Source organism: Carassius carassius, chromosome 36, assembly GCF_963082965.1.
Source record: "Carassius carassius chromosome 36, fCarCar2.1, whole genome shotgun sequence".
NCBI classification, from domain to species: domain Eukaryota; kingdom Metazoa; phylum Chordata; class Actinopteri; order Cypriniformes; family Cyprinidae; genus Carassius; species Carassius carassius.
Window position 1 is genome coordinate 10555204 of NC_081790.1, and position 22327 is coordinate 10577530.

A 22327-nucleotide genomic window follows, 5' to 3' on the forward strand; every position below is an offset into this window, starting at 1 on the left:
GTGTTCTGCTTCGTGGAAATCATAGCGCTGTATGCACCCAGAACTGGGTTTGAACGGGTCCTCGGTACTACCGGTACTTAAAGAAACCTGGTACCGTCACATTTTAATTTTTTTAGTACCGACTTGGTACCAAAGTACCGGGTCTTTTGACAACACTATCAGCAACACAATCTGAGGTGAACTGTCACATGAATGTTTTCTATGACGCTCAAATTGCGTTAAAGCATTTTAGGTTGATACAGCTAGCACGCATGTGCAGTCTCGAGCGCATTTCATGTTTCTATGGCAACCAGTGAGGGACACTTCGACCGTAAAACCGCGTTTTACATTTTCTCCCATTTTTATAATATTATAAATGAACCGTTTAATCTTAAAGTTTTAGTGGTCAGATTCAGACTCGATGCAGAGCAGAGAGCACAGAGATCAGATGATAGCAAATAAATAACGTCAGCGGCCATGGCATTGCACGAGCGATCGTTATTATAGTTCAAAGGGCAAACAGTCGAAGTTATTATGCGAATTAACTCGAGTCAGAATGTACATGTGCACAGTAGCATTTGTCATCCGTCACCGTGACATCAAGTGGACTTTTGAAGCTGAAATAATGAGTGGATTCAGCTTGGACTTGGAATAACAAGAGGAATAACATGAATAACTTTCTTGTCGGAGGATTGTAATGCATCACAGGCAGTCAGGTACAAGGAAGAGAGACTACGGCTCTTTAAATTAGGTAAGACAAAAAGCTGTATTTTTCGCAACAGGTTTATTGACTTGTAATAGCAGTTTATGGTGGAATATGTGACAGTCGGGTCAAGTCGGGTCTGTGTCTTCCCAGCGGGTTCGGGTCCAGATTTCAAATAATACACGGGTCCGGGTCGGGTCCGGGTAGGCATTTCTCGGATCTACACGGGTCCGGGTCCAGCTTTTGAAATATTAGACGGGTCCGGGTCGGTTCGATGTAGTACATTACAGGTCTCTTTCGGGTTCGGGCACAAATTTTTTGACCCGTGAAGACCTCTACCACCCACCAGAACCACAAGTTGGATCAGCCTTAATAACATTCATTTGACAGCGGAGCTGATCTTTGGTTTTGTGTATTCTTATATTAAGAAGATTTTTGTGATCTATCCATGTGCTAAAATTTTACATATTAATACCTAGTGGGGTCATGTAATTGCATGCAGAAATAGACAACCTATTTTTGCCACATGTATTTAAACAATAATGAGGAAAAATAACCACTTTTTTTGACAGTCTGTCTTCTTTCATCCAACACGATACACACAGAACCTCTGTTATCTCTGCATCTCACATAATGCAGCTAATGCTTGTCCTCCGGGATTTGAGGTCACACGATAGAGCCTTCAGAATTCTTTTAGCCTCAGTTCCTTTGCAGTTTGGGACTAGTGTGATCCAGAGGGACAGTGTGTTTTTTTTCTTTAGTCCACTGTACTGTGACAGAAAGCAGCTCTGTGAGTGGGGAAAATCAACTCCGCTAATGAGGGAGGACAGCAAGCCATCCGTCCTTCAAGGTGAACTGTACAACCTCAATTAATACTTCAAACAATCCCTTCTCCTTGTGGACACAGTGCTGAATGTTAGATTGAGGCCAACACCTTTCTTTTTATTAGCTTGTCCGTCTCTACCTACTGTTCAAACATGCATGTCATGTTTTGTCATTTTGAAAAAGGAACACCATTTAAATCAAGTTCAAAAAGGTAATTATTTTGAATTCTGCAATTTCAAAGTTCTCTCAAAAGATTATTTAAAGTGAAGGTAGTCCTATCCATGTACCGGTCCCACTGTAAAACACAGTTTTAATGAAAAACAGTTCTATAAACGTTGTGCTTTTCACCCTTATTTGTAATGATTGATAGAACGGTTTTCCCCAGAAGCTTCTAGTGGCCTTACAGGAATTACAGTAGTTATATTAGTTTACTTTTGTTACAAATGATTAATATGCATGTATGTGTGGCAAATTTTTATTAAAATGTATTTAATTTATATAGAATAGCACATCAATTAATTTTACTCTTATTCTGAAAAGCAATTTAAGTTGTAAAGAAATACACAGCAGTCTTTGTACAGTATAAACAAACTCTCTAATAAGACCTTCTAACAATACATCAAATTACCCACAATGCCCCAGGAGATCTAATATCAAAGAATTCCTGAATCCACACATTGTTCACAGAAGGTAGCAGTGGATTTGCTCTTATTCGGCAACCACAGGCACGAACCAAAGAATTTCAGTCACTCAAATAAATAAAACATTAAACAGTGATACTCTTGAGTATTATTTGTTCTGAAAGCCATGTGAGAGACTGAAGATGATGAAGTTCCATAAAAAATTGTGCAGCTGTTTTCACTAATTTATATTTCAGGCAGCTGTTCTAGATGTGCAGGTATAGAAGGTCACACAGATGGAATAACACCCAGCAGCTCTTGCCAGAACAACAATCCTCCAACTATTGGCGACCCACTCTGGCTGGCTTCCATCCATCTATGCCACTCTCGTTTCAAATTCCATTGATTCAGTAAAACATTTTTGGATATAACTGGATATAACATGGTGATGGCTTAGATATTTGTGTAGTCTACCAACTACACAATGCAAAAAAAAATAATAATAATTGACCAACCTGGTGTGCTAGTTATGGCAGATTTAAGCTGGAGGTTTTTATCTAGTTTTAGCTGGTTTAAAAGATTCCCCCTACACGACCACCTGAAAAGTTCCCTAAATCCCTCTAAAACCAACCAAAAGATCAGCAAACCAGGTTTGGCTTGGGGTTTTTTTCCAGCAGGGAAATGTTGTGATCTGTGATACAAATTTACCACATTAACTTTCAGTTTGTTGCAAATAAATTGTTTTGGCAAGGGATTGCTGCAGCAAATCAAATCACACAAACTCCCTAAAGCCAGCAGGATTTTCCCTTAGCAAAATATTTCCTCAGTATTAATCTATATTTGCAATGAAATAAACGTGTTACATAATAGCAAAGCCATGGTATATTGAAGCATAATGATCTTACTGGCTAATTAAAAAGCTTTAAAGTGGGAACATGGCTTTCCAGAGTATCCTAGCACATGCACACATGTTGTTAAATGCTAATAAGGATTTCTATGGCACACTTCTTTATCTGCTAGATATATATGCAAATATAAAGAAAATGTTAGTCTATCATCACTTGTTTAGGAAGGGAGTGCCGAAAGAAGGATGGAGGGATGCGTTTGTACAGTATGTATGTTCTACATGAGCCGATGAGGCAGAGAACTAATCTCCTGGCAGGCATTTGATTCAAGCCAAATTAGCTTTTCACACGTGTTTTAGTCTGCAATTAGACACATCAGCAGAAGTGAGGAAGGAACTTGTTGCTGTCTGGTTGCAAAGCCGTCTCGTGTGTGTGTGTGTGTGTGTGTGTGTGTGTGTGTGTGTGTGTGTGTGTGTGTGTGTGTGTGTGTGTGTGTGTGTGTGTGTGTGTGTGTGTGTGTGTGTGTGTGTGTGTGTGTGTGTGTGTGTGTGTGTTTGAGAGAGTGAGGTCTTCTCTTAGGGAGGGATGGATGACTGATTTGTTTGTTGCTGTGAGACACAGCGGGGACCAGGACACCTTCTGTGATGGCAAACCGCTTTATTTCGGCAGTTCCTTTTCTCCCCTGAGAGAACAACGGCAGAGTGTGCAGTGATGAATGGCATCGCTGTGGTTTCAGGGCTCTTTCGTGTATGTTTCTATTTTGTGTATGTCTTAATGTGTGATAAACACATACACAAGCTAATCAGGGCCATAAACTGTATATGTTGATGCTGACTATGTTCCAGGTATTTCAGAATTCAGTGTTTTGCATCAAATGATGACAAAAAGGTGACTGCAGACCTGGTACTTTGCTAATTTATTTGATCAAAATACAGTAAAAGTAGTAGTCACAGAAAATTTTTTTCTTTTTCTTGCACAGTGAGCATGATGTGGGAGAGGATGACATATATGACTGCGTCCCCTGCGAGGATGACGGGGACGACATCTACGAGGACATCATCAAGGTGGAGGTTAGACAGCCCATGGTGAGTGAGACACCATACGGACAACGCTCACTGGTGCGTGTGTGAGAGAGGATATAGATGGATTGTTTTCCTGTCATTTTCCCTCGGCTGTGCGCAAGTTAACTTGCTCTGCTTACATTTACTGCTTTGCCTCCTTAATGCTGCAGATCAGATACATGCAGGTAAGTGTCACGGTGAACCGCACATGATTCTCTTATGCTCCTTTAGTGATCCTCTTTCCTTTCCTTTAAATGTATGTCGACACAAGCCCTGGAACCCTTTATATATACAGTACAGACCAAAAGTTTGGACACACCTTCTCATTCAAAGAGTTTTCTTTATTTTCATGACTATGAAAATTGTATAGTCACACTGAAGGCATCAAAACTATGAATTAACACATGTGGAATTATATACATAACAAAAAAGTGTGAAACAGCTGAAAATATGTCATATTCTAGGTTCTTCAAAGTAGCCACCTTTTGCTTTGATTACTGCTTTGCACACTCTTGGCATTCTCTTGATGAGCTTCAAGAGGTAGTCACCTGAAATGGTCTTCCAACAGTCTTGGAGTTCCCAGAGAGCAAAAATGAGCAGTGTGAACATTCTGCAAAACATCTGCCTTTGTGTTAGGAACTGGACTTAAATTAAAAGATTAACTGTAACCAAACAACAAAATCAACACACATTCAATAAGATGTTTCTTAATCAGCATTCAGTATTTGTTTTAGTTTTTAAATTTGCTTTTAAATAAAAAAAAAAAAAAGGTCTTTACCAGTGAGACTAAATAAAATTATGCTATATAAATACATTATTCCAAAATGTTAAAATCAAATAATGTTGGTGCGAATAAAACAAAGATGCAAAAAGTATTTCATCCAATAAAAAAAAAAAAATTAGGGTCATGATTCACATCTATATTTTTTTACTTGAGCCAGTGAAAAATAAATAATTTATTGTCTCAAGTAAAAAAATATAGATATGAATCATTACCCTAAAAAAATTTTAATTGGATGAATGACACTTTTTTTTTTGAGTGTGCTACAGCAGGTGATTTTTAAATCAAATTAAGTCTATGTAATTTCAAGGCAAAATAATAATAATCATCCTAATGTCAATGTCAATGTCACCTTTATTTATATAGCGCTTTAAACAAAATACATTGCGTCAAAGCAACTGAACAACATTCATTAGGAAAACAGTGTCAATAATGCAAAAATGAGAGTTAAAGGCAGTTCATCATTGGATTCAGTTATGTCATCTCTGTTCAGTTAAATAGTGTCTGTGCATTTATTTGCAATCAAGTCAACGATATCGCTGTAGATGAAGTGTCCCCAACTAAGCAAGCCAGAGGCGACAGCGGCAAGGAACCGAAACTCCATCGGTGACAGAATGGAGAAAAAAACCTTGGGAGAAACCATGCTCAGTTGGGGGGCCAGTTCTCCTCTGACCAGACGAAACCAGTAGTTCAATTCCAGGCTGCAGCAAAGTCAGATTGTGCAGAAGAATCATCTGTTTCCTGTGGTCTTGTCCTGGTGCTCCTCTGAGACAAGGTCTTTACAGGGGATCTGTATCTGGGGCTCTAGTTGTCCTGGTCTCCGCTGTCTTTCAGGGATGTAGAGGTCCTTTCTAGGTGCTGATCCACCATCTGGTCTGGATACGTACTGGATCCGGGTGACTGCAGTGACCCTCTGATCTGGACACAGACTGGATCTGGTGGCCACGGTGACCTCGGAACAAGAGAGAAACAGACAAATATTAGCGTAGATGCCATTCTTCTAATGATGTAGCAAGTACATAGGTTGTTATGGGAAGTGTTTCCGGTTCCGGTTTACCTAATTAATGCAGCCTAAAAATCCTTTAACGGATTTGGATAATAAAAGCATATTAGTATGTTATGTGTATGCCAGGTTAAAGAGATGGGTCTTTAATCTAGATTTAAACTGCAAGAGTGTGTCTGCCTCCCGAACAATGTTAGGTAGGTTATTCCAGAGTTTGGGCGCCAAATAGGAAAAGGATCTGCCGCCTGCAGTTGATTTTGATATTCTAGGTATTATCAAATTGCCTGAGTTTTGAGAACGTAGCGGACGTAGAGGATTATAATGTAAAAGGAGCTCATTCAAATACTTAGGTGCTAAACCATTCAGGGCTTTATAAGTAATAAGCAATATTTTAAAATCTATGCGATGCTTGATAGGGAGCCAGTGCAGTGTTGACAGGACCGGGCTAATATGGTCATACTTCCTGGTTCTAGTAAGAACTCTTGCTGCTGCATTTTGGACTAGCTGTAGTTTGTTTACTAAGCGTGCACAACAACCACCCAATAAAGCATTTGACATTGAGAGCATAGGCCGTAATTTAGATATATTTTTGAGATGGAAAAATGCAGTTTTACAAATGCTAGAAACGTGGCTTTCTAAGGAAAGATTGCGATCAAGTAGCACACCTAGGTTCCTAACTGATGATGAAGAATTGACAGAGCAACCATCAAGTCTTAGACAGTGTTCCAGGTTATTACAAGCAGAGTTTTTAGGTCCTATAATTAACACCTCTGTTTTTTCAGAATTTAGCAGTAAGAAATTACTCGTCATCCAGTTTTTTATATCGACTATGCAATCCATTAATTTTTCAAATTGGTGTGTTTCACCGGGCTGCAAAGAAATATAGAGCTGAGTATCATCAGCATAACAGTGAAAGCTAACACCATGTTTCCTGATGATATCTCCCAAGGGTAACATATAAAGCGTGAAGAGTAGCGGCCCTAGTACTGAGCCTTGAGGTACTCCATACTGCACTTGTGATCGATAGGATACATCTTCATTCACTGCTACGAACTGATGGCGGTCATATAAGTACGATTTAAACCATGCTAATGCACTTCCACTGATGCCAACAAAGTATTCAAGTGTATGCAAAAGAATGTTGTGGTTAATTGTGTCAAACGCAGCACTAAGATCCAATAAAACTAATAGAGAGATACACCCACGATCAGATGATAAGAGCAGATCATTTGTAACTCTAAGAAGAGCAGTCTCAGTACTATGATACGGTCTAAATCCTGACTGGAAATCCTCACATATACCATTTTTCTCTAAGAAGGAATATAATTGTATGGATACCACCTTTTCTAGTATCTTGGACAGAAAAGGGAGATTTGAGATTGGTCTATAATTAACTAGTTCTTTGGGGTCAAGTTGTGGTTTTTTGATGAGAGGCTTAATAACAGCCAGTTTGAAGGTTTTGGGGACATGTCCTAATGACAATGAGGAATTAATAATAGTCAGAAGAGGATCTATGACCTCTGGAAGCACCTCTTTCAGGAGCTTAGATGGTATAGGGTCTAACATACATGTTGTTGGTTTAGATGATTTAACAAGTTTATACAATTCTTCCTCTCCTATAGTAGAGAATGAGTGGAACTGTTCCTCAGGGGATCTATAGTGCACTGTCTGATGTGATACTGTAGCTGACGGCTGAATGGTTGCAATTTTATCTCTAATAGTATTGATTTTAGAAGTAAAGTAGTTCATAAAGTCATTACTGCTGTGGTGTTGGGAAATGTCAACACTTGTTGAGGCTTTATTTTTCGTTAATTTAGCCACTGTATTGAATAAATACCTGGGGTTATGTTTGTTTTCTTCTAAAAGAGAAGAAAAGTAATCGGATCTAGCAGTTTTTAATGCTTTTCTGTAGGATATGTTACTTTCCCGCCAAGCAATACGAAATACCTCTAGTTTTGTTTTCCTCCAGCTGCGCTCTATTTTTCGGGCTGCTCTCTTTAGGGTGCGAGTATGCTCATTATACCATGGTGTCAAACTGTTTTCCTTAACGTTCCTTAAGCGTAAAGGAGCAACTTTATTTAAAGTGCTAGAAAAGAGAGAGTCCATAGTTTCTGTTACATCATCAAGTTGTTCTGAGGTTTTGGATATGCTAAGGAATTTGGATACATCAGGAAGATAACTTAAAAAGCAGTCTTTTGTGGTAGAAGTGATGGTTCTTCCATACTTGTAACAAGAAGTAGAATTTACAATTTTGGCTATATGAATTTTGCAAAGAACTAAATAATGATCTGAGATAATTTCAACACCATCAACATCAATTCCATGTGACAGTATTAAATCTAGAGTATGATTTTGACAATGAGTAGGTCCTGAAACGTGTTGTCTCACACCAATAGAGTTCAGAATGTCTATAAATGCTGATCCCAATGCATCGTTTTCATTATCAACATGGATATTAAAATCACCAACTATTAAAACTTTATCTGCAGCCAGAACTAACTCGGATGTAAAATCACCAAACTCTTTAATAAAGTCTGTATGGTGCCCTGGTGGCCTGTATACAGTAGCCAGTACAAACATAACAGGGGATTTATCATTAACATTTGTTTCTTTGGATAATGTTATATGAAGTACCATTACTTCAAATGAGTTATACTTGAAGCCTGCCCTCTGAGAAATCCTGAAAACGTTGTTATAAATTGAAGCAAGACCTCCACCTTTGCCTTTTAGACGTGGCTCATGTTTATAACAGTAATCTTGGGGGGTGGACTCATTTAAAATAATGTAATCATCAGGTTTTAGCCAGGTTTCTGTCAAACAGAGTACATCTATATTATGATCAGTGATCATATTATTTACAAAAAGTGTTTTCGTAGAAAGGGATCTGATATTCAATAAGCCAAGCTTTATCATTTGTTTATCCATATTGCTTCTGTTTTTTATTTGTTGAACCTCAATTAAATTGTTAATCTTAACTTGGTTTGGACGTTTTTTGTATTTTCTAGTTCGGGGAACAGACACAGTCTCTATAGTGTGATATCTAGGTGAAAAAGTCTCTATGTGCTGAGAATTAACTGACCTCTGTGACGGGAGGCAGCTAGCAGACGGTCGGTTTAGCCAGTCTGTCTGCTTCCTGACCTGGGCCCCAGTTAGTCAAGTATAAACACTAAGACTATTTGCCATATTTCTAGAGAGAAGAGTGGCGCCACCCCAGGAGGGATGAAGACCATCTCTTTTCAACAGGTCAGGTCTGCCCCAAAAGCTCGTCCAATTGTCTATGAAACCTATGTTATTCTGTGGGCACCACTTAGACATCCAGCCATTGAGTGATGACAATCTGCTATGCATCTCATCACCACGGTAAGCAGGGAGAGGACCAGAGCATATTACAGTGTCTGACATCGTGCTTGCAAGTTCACACACCTCTTTAATGTTATTTTTAGTGATCTCCGACTGGCGAAGTCGAACATCATTAGCGCCGGCATGAATAACAATCTTACTGTATTTACGTTTAGCATTAGCCAGCACTTTTAAATTTGCCAAGATGTCAGGCGCTCTGGCTCCCGGTAAACATTTGACTATGGTGGCTGGTGTCTCTATATTCACGTTCCGTACAATAGAATCACCAATAACTAGAGCACTTTCATCAGGTTTCTCAGTGGGTGCATCACTGAGTGGGGAGAACCTGTTTAATGTTTTGATCGGAACAGAAGAGCGGTGTTTTGACCCACGACTACGCTGCCTCACCGTCACCCAGTTGCCCTGCTGCTGGGGCTCTGTTTCCGGAACCGAACAATGTACAGGAATCCCTGAGCTAGACGCATCCAAAGCCGTATCTAGAGCCCTAACATTCTTACTGTCCTCAATTAAAGTTTGGATGCGTGTCTCTAATTCTGAAATCTTCTCTGTCAGCCTAACTATTTCCCTGCATTTATCACATGTGAATCCCTCATCAGCGACAGAGATAGATAAACTGTACATGTGGCAAGAGGTGCAAGAAACAATGATAGGAGAAGCCATTACTCACCGTGCTTGATGAAAATTCTTACTGCGGTTGTTTGATGAACTTGTGAAAAACTGGAGCGAGGGAGAGGAGAAAAGAAAACAGCGATAGGTTCGAATGAAAACGCTAATGACAAGCTAACGAGTGCTAACGCTTTTTTAATGCAGAACTGATGTTTACTTCTGGCTTTTCAAATGTGTATGCAAGTTCTACTTTACAAAAAAAAAAAAACATATCAGTTTTGTCACAGTTTAGTCTGTTTCGTTTCTCATCTATTACGTGAGAAGTTGATCTGAACATCTCTTTACGGTCTACTCGTGTTCAGGTCTCAGACCGGTACAAAACGCTTGCGCAGCTTTAGTGCGCGCAGGAAAGGGACTCTTTATTTGTGCACCAGTACACCAGCGGCTGATCGCTTCCTGCTATCTGTGCCTCAGACATGAAGCTCTGCATTTCCAGTGCTGAACGGCTGCCTGTGTCCTGCGCACAGATTTCGGAATACTTCCACACAAATGACATAGCGAACCATTACAATGTATTCTGTGCACGCGAGCGCACTTCCGGAAAAATCAGCCGAAAAAAGACCAAAAACCGGCTGATTGCCGATCGCGTATTTTAATCAAAAACCGGCCGGTTCCGATTTAAGGCCGGTCAACCGGTGCCTCCCTACATTTCTGGCCTCTTATTGCTACCTGTCCCTACTTTTTTGGAATGTGTAGATCTCATGAAATCTAAAATGAGCCAATATTTGGCATGACATTTCAAAATGTCTCAGTTTCAACATTTGATATGTTATCTATATTCTATTGTGAATAAAATATAAGTTTACGAGATTTGTTAACTATTCTATGCCTTTTTTACTCACAATTTGTAGTGTCCCAACTTTTTTGGAATTGGGTTTGTACAATTTATATATATAAAAAGAACAATTCTTTTTAATTTTTGTTATTTTATACTTTTTAATATTTGAGATGTACTGCATTTATTATCCTTTAAGTTACTTCATTTTTTTATCATATTTAAATCCACTGTGCAAAATAAATAAAAATGTTAGCAGTTATTTTGTTGCAGGAGCTTCTTTCTTTTTGCTAGAAATTAGAAAGGAGGGGAGGCTGACTCGGTGCTGATGTCTGCCTGAGTTTAAAGTGTGTGCAGTCACACCGAGTGAGCTAATGTTAAGTTATTTTTAACTCACAAGGGAGGAAATCCCTCCTGCATACTGAGAAAACTGATGCTGCCTTTATAGAGATACACACACGCACAATTTGTAGCATCAGACAGATGCTACAACAAGGCCACATTAGATTCTCACTGGGACAAATATAGCCACTCAAATGAGGGAGAGAAATAAACATGTCAGAGACCAAGACAGAGTTGTTTCAAAAGTGTTGTTGTTTCGCATATATAATCTTCTCGATCTTCTATATGTCAGACAATTTACCACATGAGATTTACCACAATAGCCACTGGAGTTTCACATATGCACCATTATTCAGTGAAAGTCACTGATGTATTTGCTGTTCCCTATTCTGGCTGCTTTCTGTGTTGCTTGGCGGACCTTTGGAAGGACCCCCCTCCCCCCACTCCTTTTTTGTCCAGCTTGCTGTCTAATGAAACAATTGTTTGTGATCTTGAATTTCTTTGAATGTGGGCAGGTTTGCTTTGGCTTTGTGTAACACCAGGGCCAGATGTTTAAATGTGTGTTGTGATGTTCATTCCAGCTCTGGCCTTCAGCTGGCGTGCACCTTCCCCCTGCTCCAGCATTATCGCCAGTTTCTTAAACAAGCTTGCAAACCCGCTCGCATTACACCAAGAGCCAGTGATTACTCTTAATCAAATGCATCATGTTCTATTAGATCATTTTCTGTTGTTATTGTTTTGTGAATTGACCTCATTTAGTTACTCAACCCTCATCAAAACCACATTTATGGCTTTCCTACAGTTGTTTTTTGTGCTTTAGACTTAGACATGTACGTTGTTTTTAATGAATGAAAGACTGAATTCTTGCTTGAACCCAAGGGCGTAACTTTGGGTCTACCATTGGGGGGGTTAAACTCGCGGCATATTTATTTATTTATTAATTTATTGTATTATTTTCTTGTGTAAAAGGTAACATGCTAATTTGCATAATTTAATTATGCAATCCCCCCCAAAACGGGTGTATTGGAGCAAACAGCAGTTACAATTCAGTGACATTGGTTCTACACAGTCCCTGGCACCCTCTGGCTTTACCTCATAGGACACTGGCAAACGAACATCTAGCCAGCCAACTCCAGTCAACAAAACAAATCATCAGCTAACTCAGTGTTTCTCAAACTTTTCTGCCATTCCCCACTTCAGAGGTAGGAAAGGGTTTCGAGCCCCACCTGTCCCCAATCACCCCAACAAAATGTTAATAAACTAGGCTTTAAGTTTAACTGTTAAAATGTATTTTATTAACATCACATTTTAAAAACTTAACATCAAATAACAGCATTAAAAATTTTCAAATAAAGAAAATGAAAGTGCAATTATATTATCACTTTGCATGAAATAAGACTCAAAATTAGATTAAAAAATAATAATAATTGTGTTTGCATTTAGCCTCTGATAACATCAATACAAGTGTGGACTAACATTAACCTAGTTGTGCTTTGATTCATTTTGACACTTTGCAAAATCCATGCAAAAAGAACAACAAAAAAACAAACAAACAAACAAAAATAAAAATAATCTCAAATTGAACCAGAGGTGGTAAATTCCTAATAATGTACGTATTTTTTTAGGTATTTTAATAAGATAGATACCTAAAATACGTTGCGCATACAGCTCAAGTAATGCGATCGTTATAAAGGTGTTTGAACAACAAAACACATCCACTTGCACATATTTGACAATCGGAATATCAGATATATCCTGTTATAGCTAACACATTTGTGAAATTTTGAATAAAAAAGGAAATAAAAGCAGATCATCAGTCATTCAGCACTATTGTGGCTACGGTGTGACAAGCAATGAATGGCGTGTCTCCATGGGAACCATAAAGCGATACTACGATCAATAACGGTAGCCTTGAAATACTTTTAAACTTACGTGTGAAGAGGTTAAGTAACGTCAAGGCTTACATTTAAATGTGTCTTTGTTTTGAGTGTATGGTCAATAAATAACGGAATTAAAAAGATGGGCACAAAACCTGTTTGTCATGTTTCTATTCCCCACACTTTGAGAAACGCTGAGCTAACTTAACAGCTAACTTAAGGGTACCTCCGTTTGGTCAGGATTTTTTTAAGGGTACCTCCGTTTTTTTCTTTTTTCTTTTTTTTTGGCTGGTGTCGACAAACAATGAAAAATCGTTGTCTGGCTGCCTTTCAGTGTCCTTTTCATCTTTCCGTCAGCTTTCTCCAACCATTCATCCCATCGACTGCGCAAAATAGTGAACAAACTTGGTACAGAAAGCGGGTTGGGTAATACCAGAGACTTTGGTAATACCAAATCGGTGCGGTGGGCGGGGGGGTACATTACAGATTATTTAAAATATGATACTATCTTTCTTGCTGGCAAATGAAATTAATAAAGAAAATGAACAAAAGTATTCATTCTGAATATTTCATATCTATTTTAATCTGAATGATGTGATGATATTGGGGGGGTTATATTAGCTGGATCTGATTTTTGGGGGGGTCATGACCCCCGTAACCCCGTGCAAATTACGCGCATGCTTGAACCTCAGTGTTTTAACCTATAGTCCTTGTCAACGTTTCCCTTGGGATTTTGTTGTGAAATATTCTCTGTCCACCTCTGTCTTTTACTGTAGTGTGCTTTGGCCATCCTTATTGTGACCTGAATTCCCTTAAATTACAGTTCGGTACCTTGTACAGGTGTTTAAAGGTGCTGAGCTGGCGTTCTGCAGGATGATACCAACATGGTTTGTGTGTCTTTTTCTTCTTCCCATAACAGAAAATGGGCATGACGGAAGATGATAAGAGAAATTGCTGCTTGGTGGAGATTCAGGAGACAGAGGCAAAGTACTACAAGACACTGGAGGACATTGAGAAGGTGAGTGGAGAGCATAGAAAGATTTAGAGCTGAAGAGAGAGGAAATGAAGGCCTGGAATTGGGTCAAGGTCTTGATAGGGTTCTCTGCGGATAGTGCGGTAACTCAAAATAGATGGAGAGAGAGGACAAAAGATGACAACTGAGCTCTAGGTAACAATTGTTCTTAAGTCAACTTGAAATTTAAACTGAATTTTACTTTTACTTTCATAATACAGTGAGTGCATAATTATTAGGCAAGTTGATATTCTGAAATTTTTTGTCCAAGCACATTTTACCAATTCCAAACCACATCAATCTTAATAACTACTATAAAAGTTTGAATTTAATAATTTATAATTTTGATATATAATTGTAAATGAAGGCTGGAAGTAAAAAACTCAGGTGTGCATAATTATTAAGAAGGTTTTCTTTTACAGATAAAATGAGCCAAAAAAGAGATTTAACTCAGACGGAAAGTAAAAAATTATTAATTGCCCATGATAGAGATGTAATACTAATGCAATACTAGAATTTGCACAGTTAAGGCAAGACCATTGGACAACGAAATGCTTATTAGGTCAGCATGAAGATGCACATTAATTTTATCCTCTTATCCCACTTTTTCAAGAATTTATCTTCCAGAATCTGGCAAATGAAGTTTTGGGGGTTCATTTTTGGTCCATCTCCTATCATGAAAAGTCTGTCTTGCAGAGATGTACTAAAAATGAACTCCTTTGTCTACACCAAAAAAGTACTTCCTTTGCCTACAGGGCAGAAATGCCATGCACTGTCCACAAAGTGAGAAATCATGTTCGTTTTGTAAATCAGTGCTGTTTGCATGACATTGAATCTCGCCCTGGAGCTATTGCATAATGCACTCATGCTTGTATGTAAAAACTGTACAAACTTGAATGTGTGATGTTTTCTTTTGCACTGTTTCCAATTGTGCTGTCACACACTATAGTACACACAGAATTTGAAGTGTGACAAAATAAGCCATTGTACTGTAATTAGAGGTGATGAATCCCTGCCAAAACAGTGAGAGATCATGCAGGTTTCATATTCCAGACAGAGGTTTTGTTTACTGATTATCGCTTGATTAATTTCTTCCTAATTAAGTCAAACATGTCAGTGTTGCTCTGAAATCCCTTTCTGCTTTGCAACTGAAAAAAATAGATGCATTTGCCAGGATTAATATCTTTGAACAGCCTGCCCGCAGCCATGCTAGACAAATATTATTTGACTTTTGTTTGTCAGAGACCAAACCACAACATGGTGTACGCAGTCTTATTACCTGTGTTTGATTGTATGCTTTGACTTTTAGTACATTTAATAAATGAATTGAATTACATGTGCCATTTCTGGAATTCAGTTCAGATTTTCTGCTAAATATTATAGGACATTTATGGGAATTTCTTGTCTTTTACCTTTTTAGAATTATATGAGTCCCCTAAAGCAAGTGTTAACACAGCAGGATATGGAGGCCATATTTGTGAATTTAGAGGTGAGTGATCATTTACTGTATACATTTACCTTATTTTTGTAGTAACTTAAATGTTGACTTTACTGATTATATAGGTTTTGCTTTTTTAAAAAATTGGGTTTCATTTTTTTTTTATGATAAATGTTAAGATATACATGTCTTAAAACAATTTAAAGGTTTACATTTTGGCAACGCAGACAGATGGGCAAAAGCTTGTGTCTGACAGCAAATGAATAATTCTGATAGGGCAAAAGTATGATACAACAAATGGATAATGCTGTGCTGACAATTCTTGGCAACTCTTATACAGGACATCATTAAGGTCCATTTTGCTCTGTGGAGGGCCATTGACCTGACAATGGTGAGCGGGGGCAATGGCTTGGGAAAGATCTTTTTGGACTTCAAGGAGAGGTCAGTACCTTGATGGAGTATTTTGGTTTATCACACTCAGTACTGTTACAACATATCTCCCTTTTGTCAACACCTTAAGCCTCTGTTGAGCTGAAATGACCTCAAGTGAAGGAGGCAAATTCTTGCTGTTGTCACCTTAAGAAAATCCAAGACACCAGCAGGGCCTGACTGCAGCAGCCCAGCTATTTTAAAATAAACCCTCATCAGAGCCCAGGACCCAGAGGGCTTAGAAAGAAAATAGACCTGGCTGCGAGAGTCTGCTGCCTTAGAGCTGAACGCTTCCTGTTTTGAGTAGTCTTTTTTTGTCTCCTGTAGCTGCTGTATCAAAAATCAATAACCAGATAATAGAGAATGTTTTAGCTACTTTATCCACATTGGATGACAGATACCCAGGGGCTTTAGTAAAATCATAACACCATTTAATCTACCGAAGGATTTAGCCAGTTGCAATACAGTCTCTTTCTTTTTACAGGTAATTTTTTACATTTGTCTTTCTAAAAACATAACTTTCATAAAAGGGCATGACCTTAAAATAGCATTTTTCCCCAAAATTTAAATTGTCATTTACACAACACTGAACCCCACTGACTTTTGCTGAAGAAAAAAAACATTGAGACACTTTTCAAAATATCTTCTTTTGTGTGTGCCTTTAATACTGCACTCTCATTCACACAGTGGATAATATTAAGATGCAGAGGAATCAGTCATATTCTGACTGATGTTTGATTCATTTGAGTGGCTATACCTGGTGTACTCCAGGTCACTGGTCTGGGACCGCTGCTGATTCAGCTCAGTAATGTGCAATTTCCCTGCATTTCCCTTTGGATTGAGAAACACTGAAGCCTGACTAAGTGACAGGCCCTGTAACAGTCAGCTTATTCTAGTAATGCTACACTGCATTAAACACTGTCAGGCATTACTGAGACCCTCTGAATCCATATTTCTGTATAAGAGTTCTGCTCTTGCTGTGCTCAGCACAATTGCTGTTTTTTATCCCAAATGGGACCTACTTAATAAAACCAAGTAGGTGTAACACAAAATTATGACCGCACTGCAATTAGAGTTCATGCATCCTCAGAGATGAGAACTTCTCTAGTGTTCTGGTTTATTAAGCAGCCAGATGACCTTGCAGTAGTATCTTAGGAATTAACGTTGCTGCAATTCTTGGATCATGATCTCCAGGGACGCAGTGTTTTCAGACACGTCTTTGTTATACTCGCAGATTTTGAGGAAGCCAGTGTTCTAGACTTGGAGCAACTTTACTTCAGTGGACATTTTTGAGCTTTTTAATATCACAAAAATTATTTTAGACTTGCATCAGATGTAATTCAAGCCTGATATTAGTGTATATCTATGATCTGAAATGGACATTGGATAAAAGTAAATATAGTAAACTCAGCAAGCTTCCAAAATGTCCTTGTATTTGAACTATTGTTCACTTAAAAATGAAAATTCTGTAATCTTTTATTCATCATCTTGTGGTGAGCATCTTGTGTGAGACACAATTCAAAATACATTAAGTAATGCAGACATGTTTGGAATGATATAAGTTTAAGTTGAGTACTGTAAATGATGAGAACATTTAAATTTTTTAGCTCAACTATTGCTTTAACCCTCTGGAGTCTAAGGGTATTTTTTGGGCATGGAGAAGTTTCGTCATGCCCTGACATTTGTGCTTTTTTCAGTTTCTTATAAATATCTAAATGGGTAAAGACTAATCTCACTGTAATCAGCACAAACTGGGCTATAATAATATGTGAGCAGCATGTATGTACATGATTGTGTTTTTGAGAAAAAAATGTTATGCGTGGTTAAAGAAAACCTGAAAATGTTAAATCAGTTGAATTAGGCCATAAAACACATACAGAACATTGGTTCCTGGGACTTTTGAGAACTGGAGCTTGTAGCCTAGAATTTTTCTTTCTAAATTATGTGAAAATCATCTTGTTTACTCACTCACAGAAAACAACAATAATTGTCTAAATTTTCTAAGACACTTTTTGTTGGTAAAAGTCATATGCGAGTAGGCGTCGACTGTCATGAATATCATTGTGATTTACACCTGAGAAGACAAAGACCCGAATAATGAGCTGCATAATGAGCCTCTCAGTCAGCTGTGTGACTGAGAGGGAAGAGTTACAAGAAAGAATGTGAGGACAAAATAAATGTATTATTCTAAATATATCTAGAATATATTTAATTATCCCACAAAATAATTAAATGTCCACTTGTGAGTGCAGTTAAACAGTTTATCAGGAACAATCAAAGCTGTCTTTCAAACTGAATTGAAGTCCAGTCACACAATCCTTCAGAAATCCTTTTAACAATTTTATTTTCTACAAAAACATTTATTACAAAAATCTACATTTATTATTATTATTAATGTTGAAAAGAGCTGAGAATAATTTTTTCAGGTTTTTTAGGGGAGATAAATTAAAAGAACAGCATTGTTTGTTACATTTGTTACAGTTAAATTTATTTGTTACATATATATTATTTACATCAAGCTTTTGAATGGTATAGTATTGTATATTGTTATTGAAACTTCATAATATTTCACTTGATTATACATTTAGTCAGGAATTATATTTTGGAAAAAGTCTTAACTAGTAAAATCTTTACACGTTATGTGAAAACTAGTACAAGTATATAAATAAATAAAAAGAGACAGATGATCTCTGCTTAATAAAGCGCTTTATTCTTTTTTTTCAGAGGAAATCCAAATATCAAATCCTCAACCACATCATATCTTTTTGGGGTGAATTTTGTCTTATTCCTCTCATAGCGAAGCAAACAGTAAAATAAAAAGAACAGTCCAGCTGCGTTGTCTTCTGTTGTGTGGGCGTATTCAAGCCGCGTGTTTCATTGAAACATTAGAATTTGAATAGAGCGTTCAGCGCGGGGCGTGGTCACATTAGAAGATAATGAAGAGAGACGTGAAAAACGAACATCGGGTTGTTTTCATATGAATTACTTTATTACAGAATATTTGTTTCTTTATTTTATAACTGCACATTTGATATGTTTTGTTATTATGTCTGTATACAAAAAAAAAGTAGACCCTTTACAGATTCGATTGATGTATTGCTCTTATCTGTACGATCAAAACTGAAAGTGTAATTTAAGTTATTTTTGGCGTTATCAGGAGAAAATGCCTCATAACGCCTATACACATTAATCGACTTCAGAGGGTTAAGGCTACTAAGTGTGGTTTGTTTCTAGTTTTCAGTTTTTCTAATAGTCAAATCTGTCATTATTTGCTTTTATATCAATAACTTGCATTGCTATAATGTGCAAGATGCTCAAGTGTTTATTTTGTGTTGACTTTAAAGTCCTCAATATGCCCTTTACAGCAGCCACTTGTTCTAATGCACATTAAAGACTTTCTCTTTTATCTTCCTCTCTGCTTTATACATCTAATTTATCCTCCACTTGAGTGCTTCCATAGATATCTTATCTCTCTGGTGGGTAAATGACTTCTCCAAATGAGAATTACAGTATAGGCTCTTGCGAGAGGAACTGAGACTTTGTTCTGCATCAGATTTATTGAATACTGCAGCTGCAGAGAGCATTTGCATTCTCACAGGGAGAGGCTGATCTCTACATTACTGTGATGTAGGTAATGATAATCACAGGTTCGTTTTCAGTAATGACAGCACGCTCTGACGAAAATCTCTCTCAAAATGTTCTGTAAGATCTAAATGTTTTCTTTAAACTCCTGTTAACTGAAGCAAACCCACTCAGAATGTTTAATGCTATTTACAGTTGTTTAAGTTGGTGACAGGGATAGATTGCTTCCAAAAAAAAAAAGCACGGAAGAGAATAGAAATTGAGGAGACAGCCCTATTGTTTCCATTTGTCAGTTTGCATAGACAATTGGCCCATTACAAGGCTCTTCCTCGAGCCCAACGGGCAGCATCACGCAGAGTCGGCATGACAGGAACGCCTCTCTCGCCTGCACTCTTTTGTTTATGTAATTCTGAGCCTGTCATCTCATTGAGCCAGTCTTCCGTGGGTGCCCTCACTAACATGCACTTTGGCACGACATTACAGTGGTACGTCCCTGTTCTGACACGCATGGCCATTTCTCTGTCTTATCACTGAACATTTTTTCTTTCTGCTTAATTTTATTTCTTTCCTCACCTCTCTGCCTGTCTGTATTGCGCATCACCATCAATAATTTTATCTCATGCTCACTTACTCTGTTCTCTTTGAATTAGCTAATTCTCAGTCTCAAAATGTGGTTGACACTATGCAGGAAATAGCAGTCTAATAAGAAAAAAGTTTTTCCTCATAATGAAACCTGACAGGACATATTTACATTTGGTGACATTAAGCATTAAATAATGCTGAGTATTTTTGGCAAATTATTCATTTGATTAAAGCAGAGTTGCGTCATTCGCCTTTGTAATTATTCATCTGATTGGCATGTTTCTGTTTTTCATTATGGGATGCAGTCCCTCTCTCTTTCCTTTCAACAAAGAGAGAAATGGCCAAGGGATTTGGCCGTTGTGCGGCTGCTATCTTCCACACCTCCGTCCATTGCTCCAAAAGCCCAGCTGCCTTTAATTAATTTTGTTATCTCCACTTGTAAGTCCCTGTGACCTTTTGCGGCGCTGCGTTCCATAGAATGAAATAATTGAGAAGCTTTTCATGAGCCGTTGATACTGTGAAGGGCATATTGAAGAGCGAAATTCCCCCAAAAAAATCATCAGGCTGTTTTCTAAGACACCACCTCAAGAGTGCAAAGCAAATCACAGCTTTTAAACTGTGATAGAGGTCGTTAAAGTCTCAAATGGGAATGTTTTTGTAGTGTTATTTCCGAAATAATTTATGTAATATTGCCAGATTGAGCTCAGAGTTGCTGAGGAACATTATTAGTTGGTTTGCGTTGATATTAAGCCACTATTCAATTCACTTCGTGCGTGCTGTGTTAGAGTGAAGGTGAGGGGTCTTCAATGCCTCATGTCAGAGACTATTACATCTCTCACCGGCCTGTCACTTCCACTTTGCTTTGCATTTTCCTTGCTGGCCTGGGTCTTTTCCAATGGACAGATAGAAGCTGGAAGGAGAGCGTCTATACCAAATTGTATTTTCTGTGAAATAACATGCATGACAGCTTTGCCATAATGAGAAAGCTGGTGCGGCGGGTGATAGCACCGGAAGAGAGTTGAATTCAAAGAGCACGTGTTTACACGCCAATGGCACAGGCTTTCACCCTGGGGAATATTCACACTTAAGAAACCCAGGGCTCTCTCTCTCTCTCTCTCTCTCTCTCTCTCTCTCTCTCTCTCCTTTTCAATCACATCCCACCCTCATAGTCTGAAGTGCCAAAAGAGGAGGAAACCAGGATGAACTTTTAGAGAAGAGACTGAATAGCCTTGACTGTTTTGCCATTGCAGTTGTCAGTATGTTGCATGTCTAAGGTTGGCTGGCGTCATAAAGCTAAGAAGACAGTGGCAACACAAATTGCAACATTTCTTTTCATTTCCACACCTTTCTCTTACAACTCGTATGCCTTGGGGAGGTGGAGGCCAAGTGTTTAGCACTCCAAGCTGGATCAGTCAACAGAATTGTCTTCATGAAAAAGCGCATTCCTTGAGGCTGCACTGCTTAATGTGCATTGCTTCTGCTTGTTAACATGTTTCACTTCTACTCTGATTGCATTTAAACACATAATTAATGGGTCATTAAAGAGTGATCTCCGTTGCACACTGATGTATGTCCTAAATATACAACCCAGAATGAAAGAGCATTTGCAGCCTTCCTAATCAAATATGTTCGATGGATGTGTATGCCACACTTCACAACATTATTTCTAGTACTTGTAAGTTTTTTTTTCATTGTTAATGGGATGTTAGCCAATTTAATACCATTAGATGCTTAGCACAGATGAACAAAGCATGGTCTGAGTGCATGCATGAAAGAACATCCATTTGAGCACCATGAATGGATAATGGAGATGGAAGGGAAAAATCATAGCTATCCATAAACCTTTCAAGTACAGGTAGGCACAAATGAAAGCCTGATTTGTATCTGTGCTCTGTTTTCTTGTCACACTCTCAAAGCACACATAGAGGGCCTCATCTCATACAGCATACAAACACCCAATTGAGTTCTCTTTCACATATTCTTGCACTTGAATGGACAGATGCACACAAAATTATATCAAATGTGTGCGTAATCAGTTCATGTCTAAAGTGAACATGCACAACTGAGAAAACAAATTATAGATGTGTGCCACGATATTCAATTAGTGCATTCAGTCTAATAGTGACAGCAGCCTAATAACCTGCTGCTGTCTGTCATTAATGTTAAGACAGAGAGAAAATCATTCACTGCTCCTGATTGAAAAACTCGTAGATTTAACAAAGATTCATATTTAATTTATACAGTGAGGTCTATGCAGTGTTATTGTACATTACAGTTTCTGTATCTGAATACTTCTGTTAGAATTTTTTGTATTAGAAGTATTTTTTGATCATCCAAAACATTTTTGTGATATGTTCCATCCCTAGTACAACAATTTTCAATTTTTATTACAATTTACAATTTTCTGGTTTAAAATATTTTTGTTATGCCAAAGCTTTGTTAAAGAT

At 38.0% G+C, this 22327-nt stretch overlaps 1 protein-coding gene across 1 annotated transcript in view; it reads left to right on the plus strand.

The window, feature by feature from the left end:
- LOC132117120 (guanine nucleotide exchange factor VAV2-like) overlaps nucleotides 1-22327 on the plus strand; it is a 239989-nt gene that overhangs the window by 200017 nt on the left and 17645 nt on the right. The window contains exons 5-8 of the mRNA XM_059526199.1: nucleotides 3952-4057; nucleotides 13757-13855; nucleotides 15270-15338; nucleotides 15628-15728. Of these exons, the coding sequence (XP_059382182.1) occupies nucleotides 3952-4057; nucleotides 13757-13855; nucleotides 15270-15338; nucleotides 15628-15728 (375 nt within the window). The remainder of the gene's footprint in view (nucleotides 1-3951; nucleotides 4058-13756; nucleotides 13856-15269; nucleotides 15339-15627; nucleotides 15729-22327) is intronic.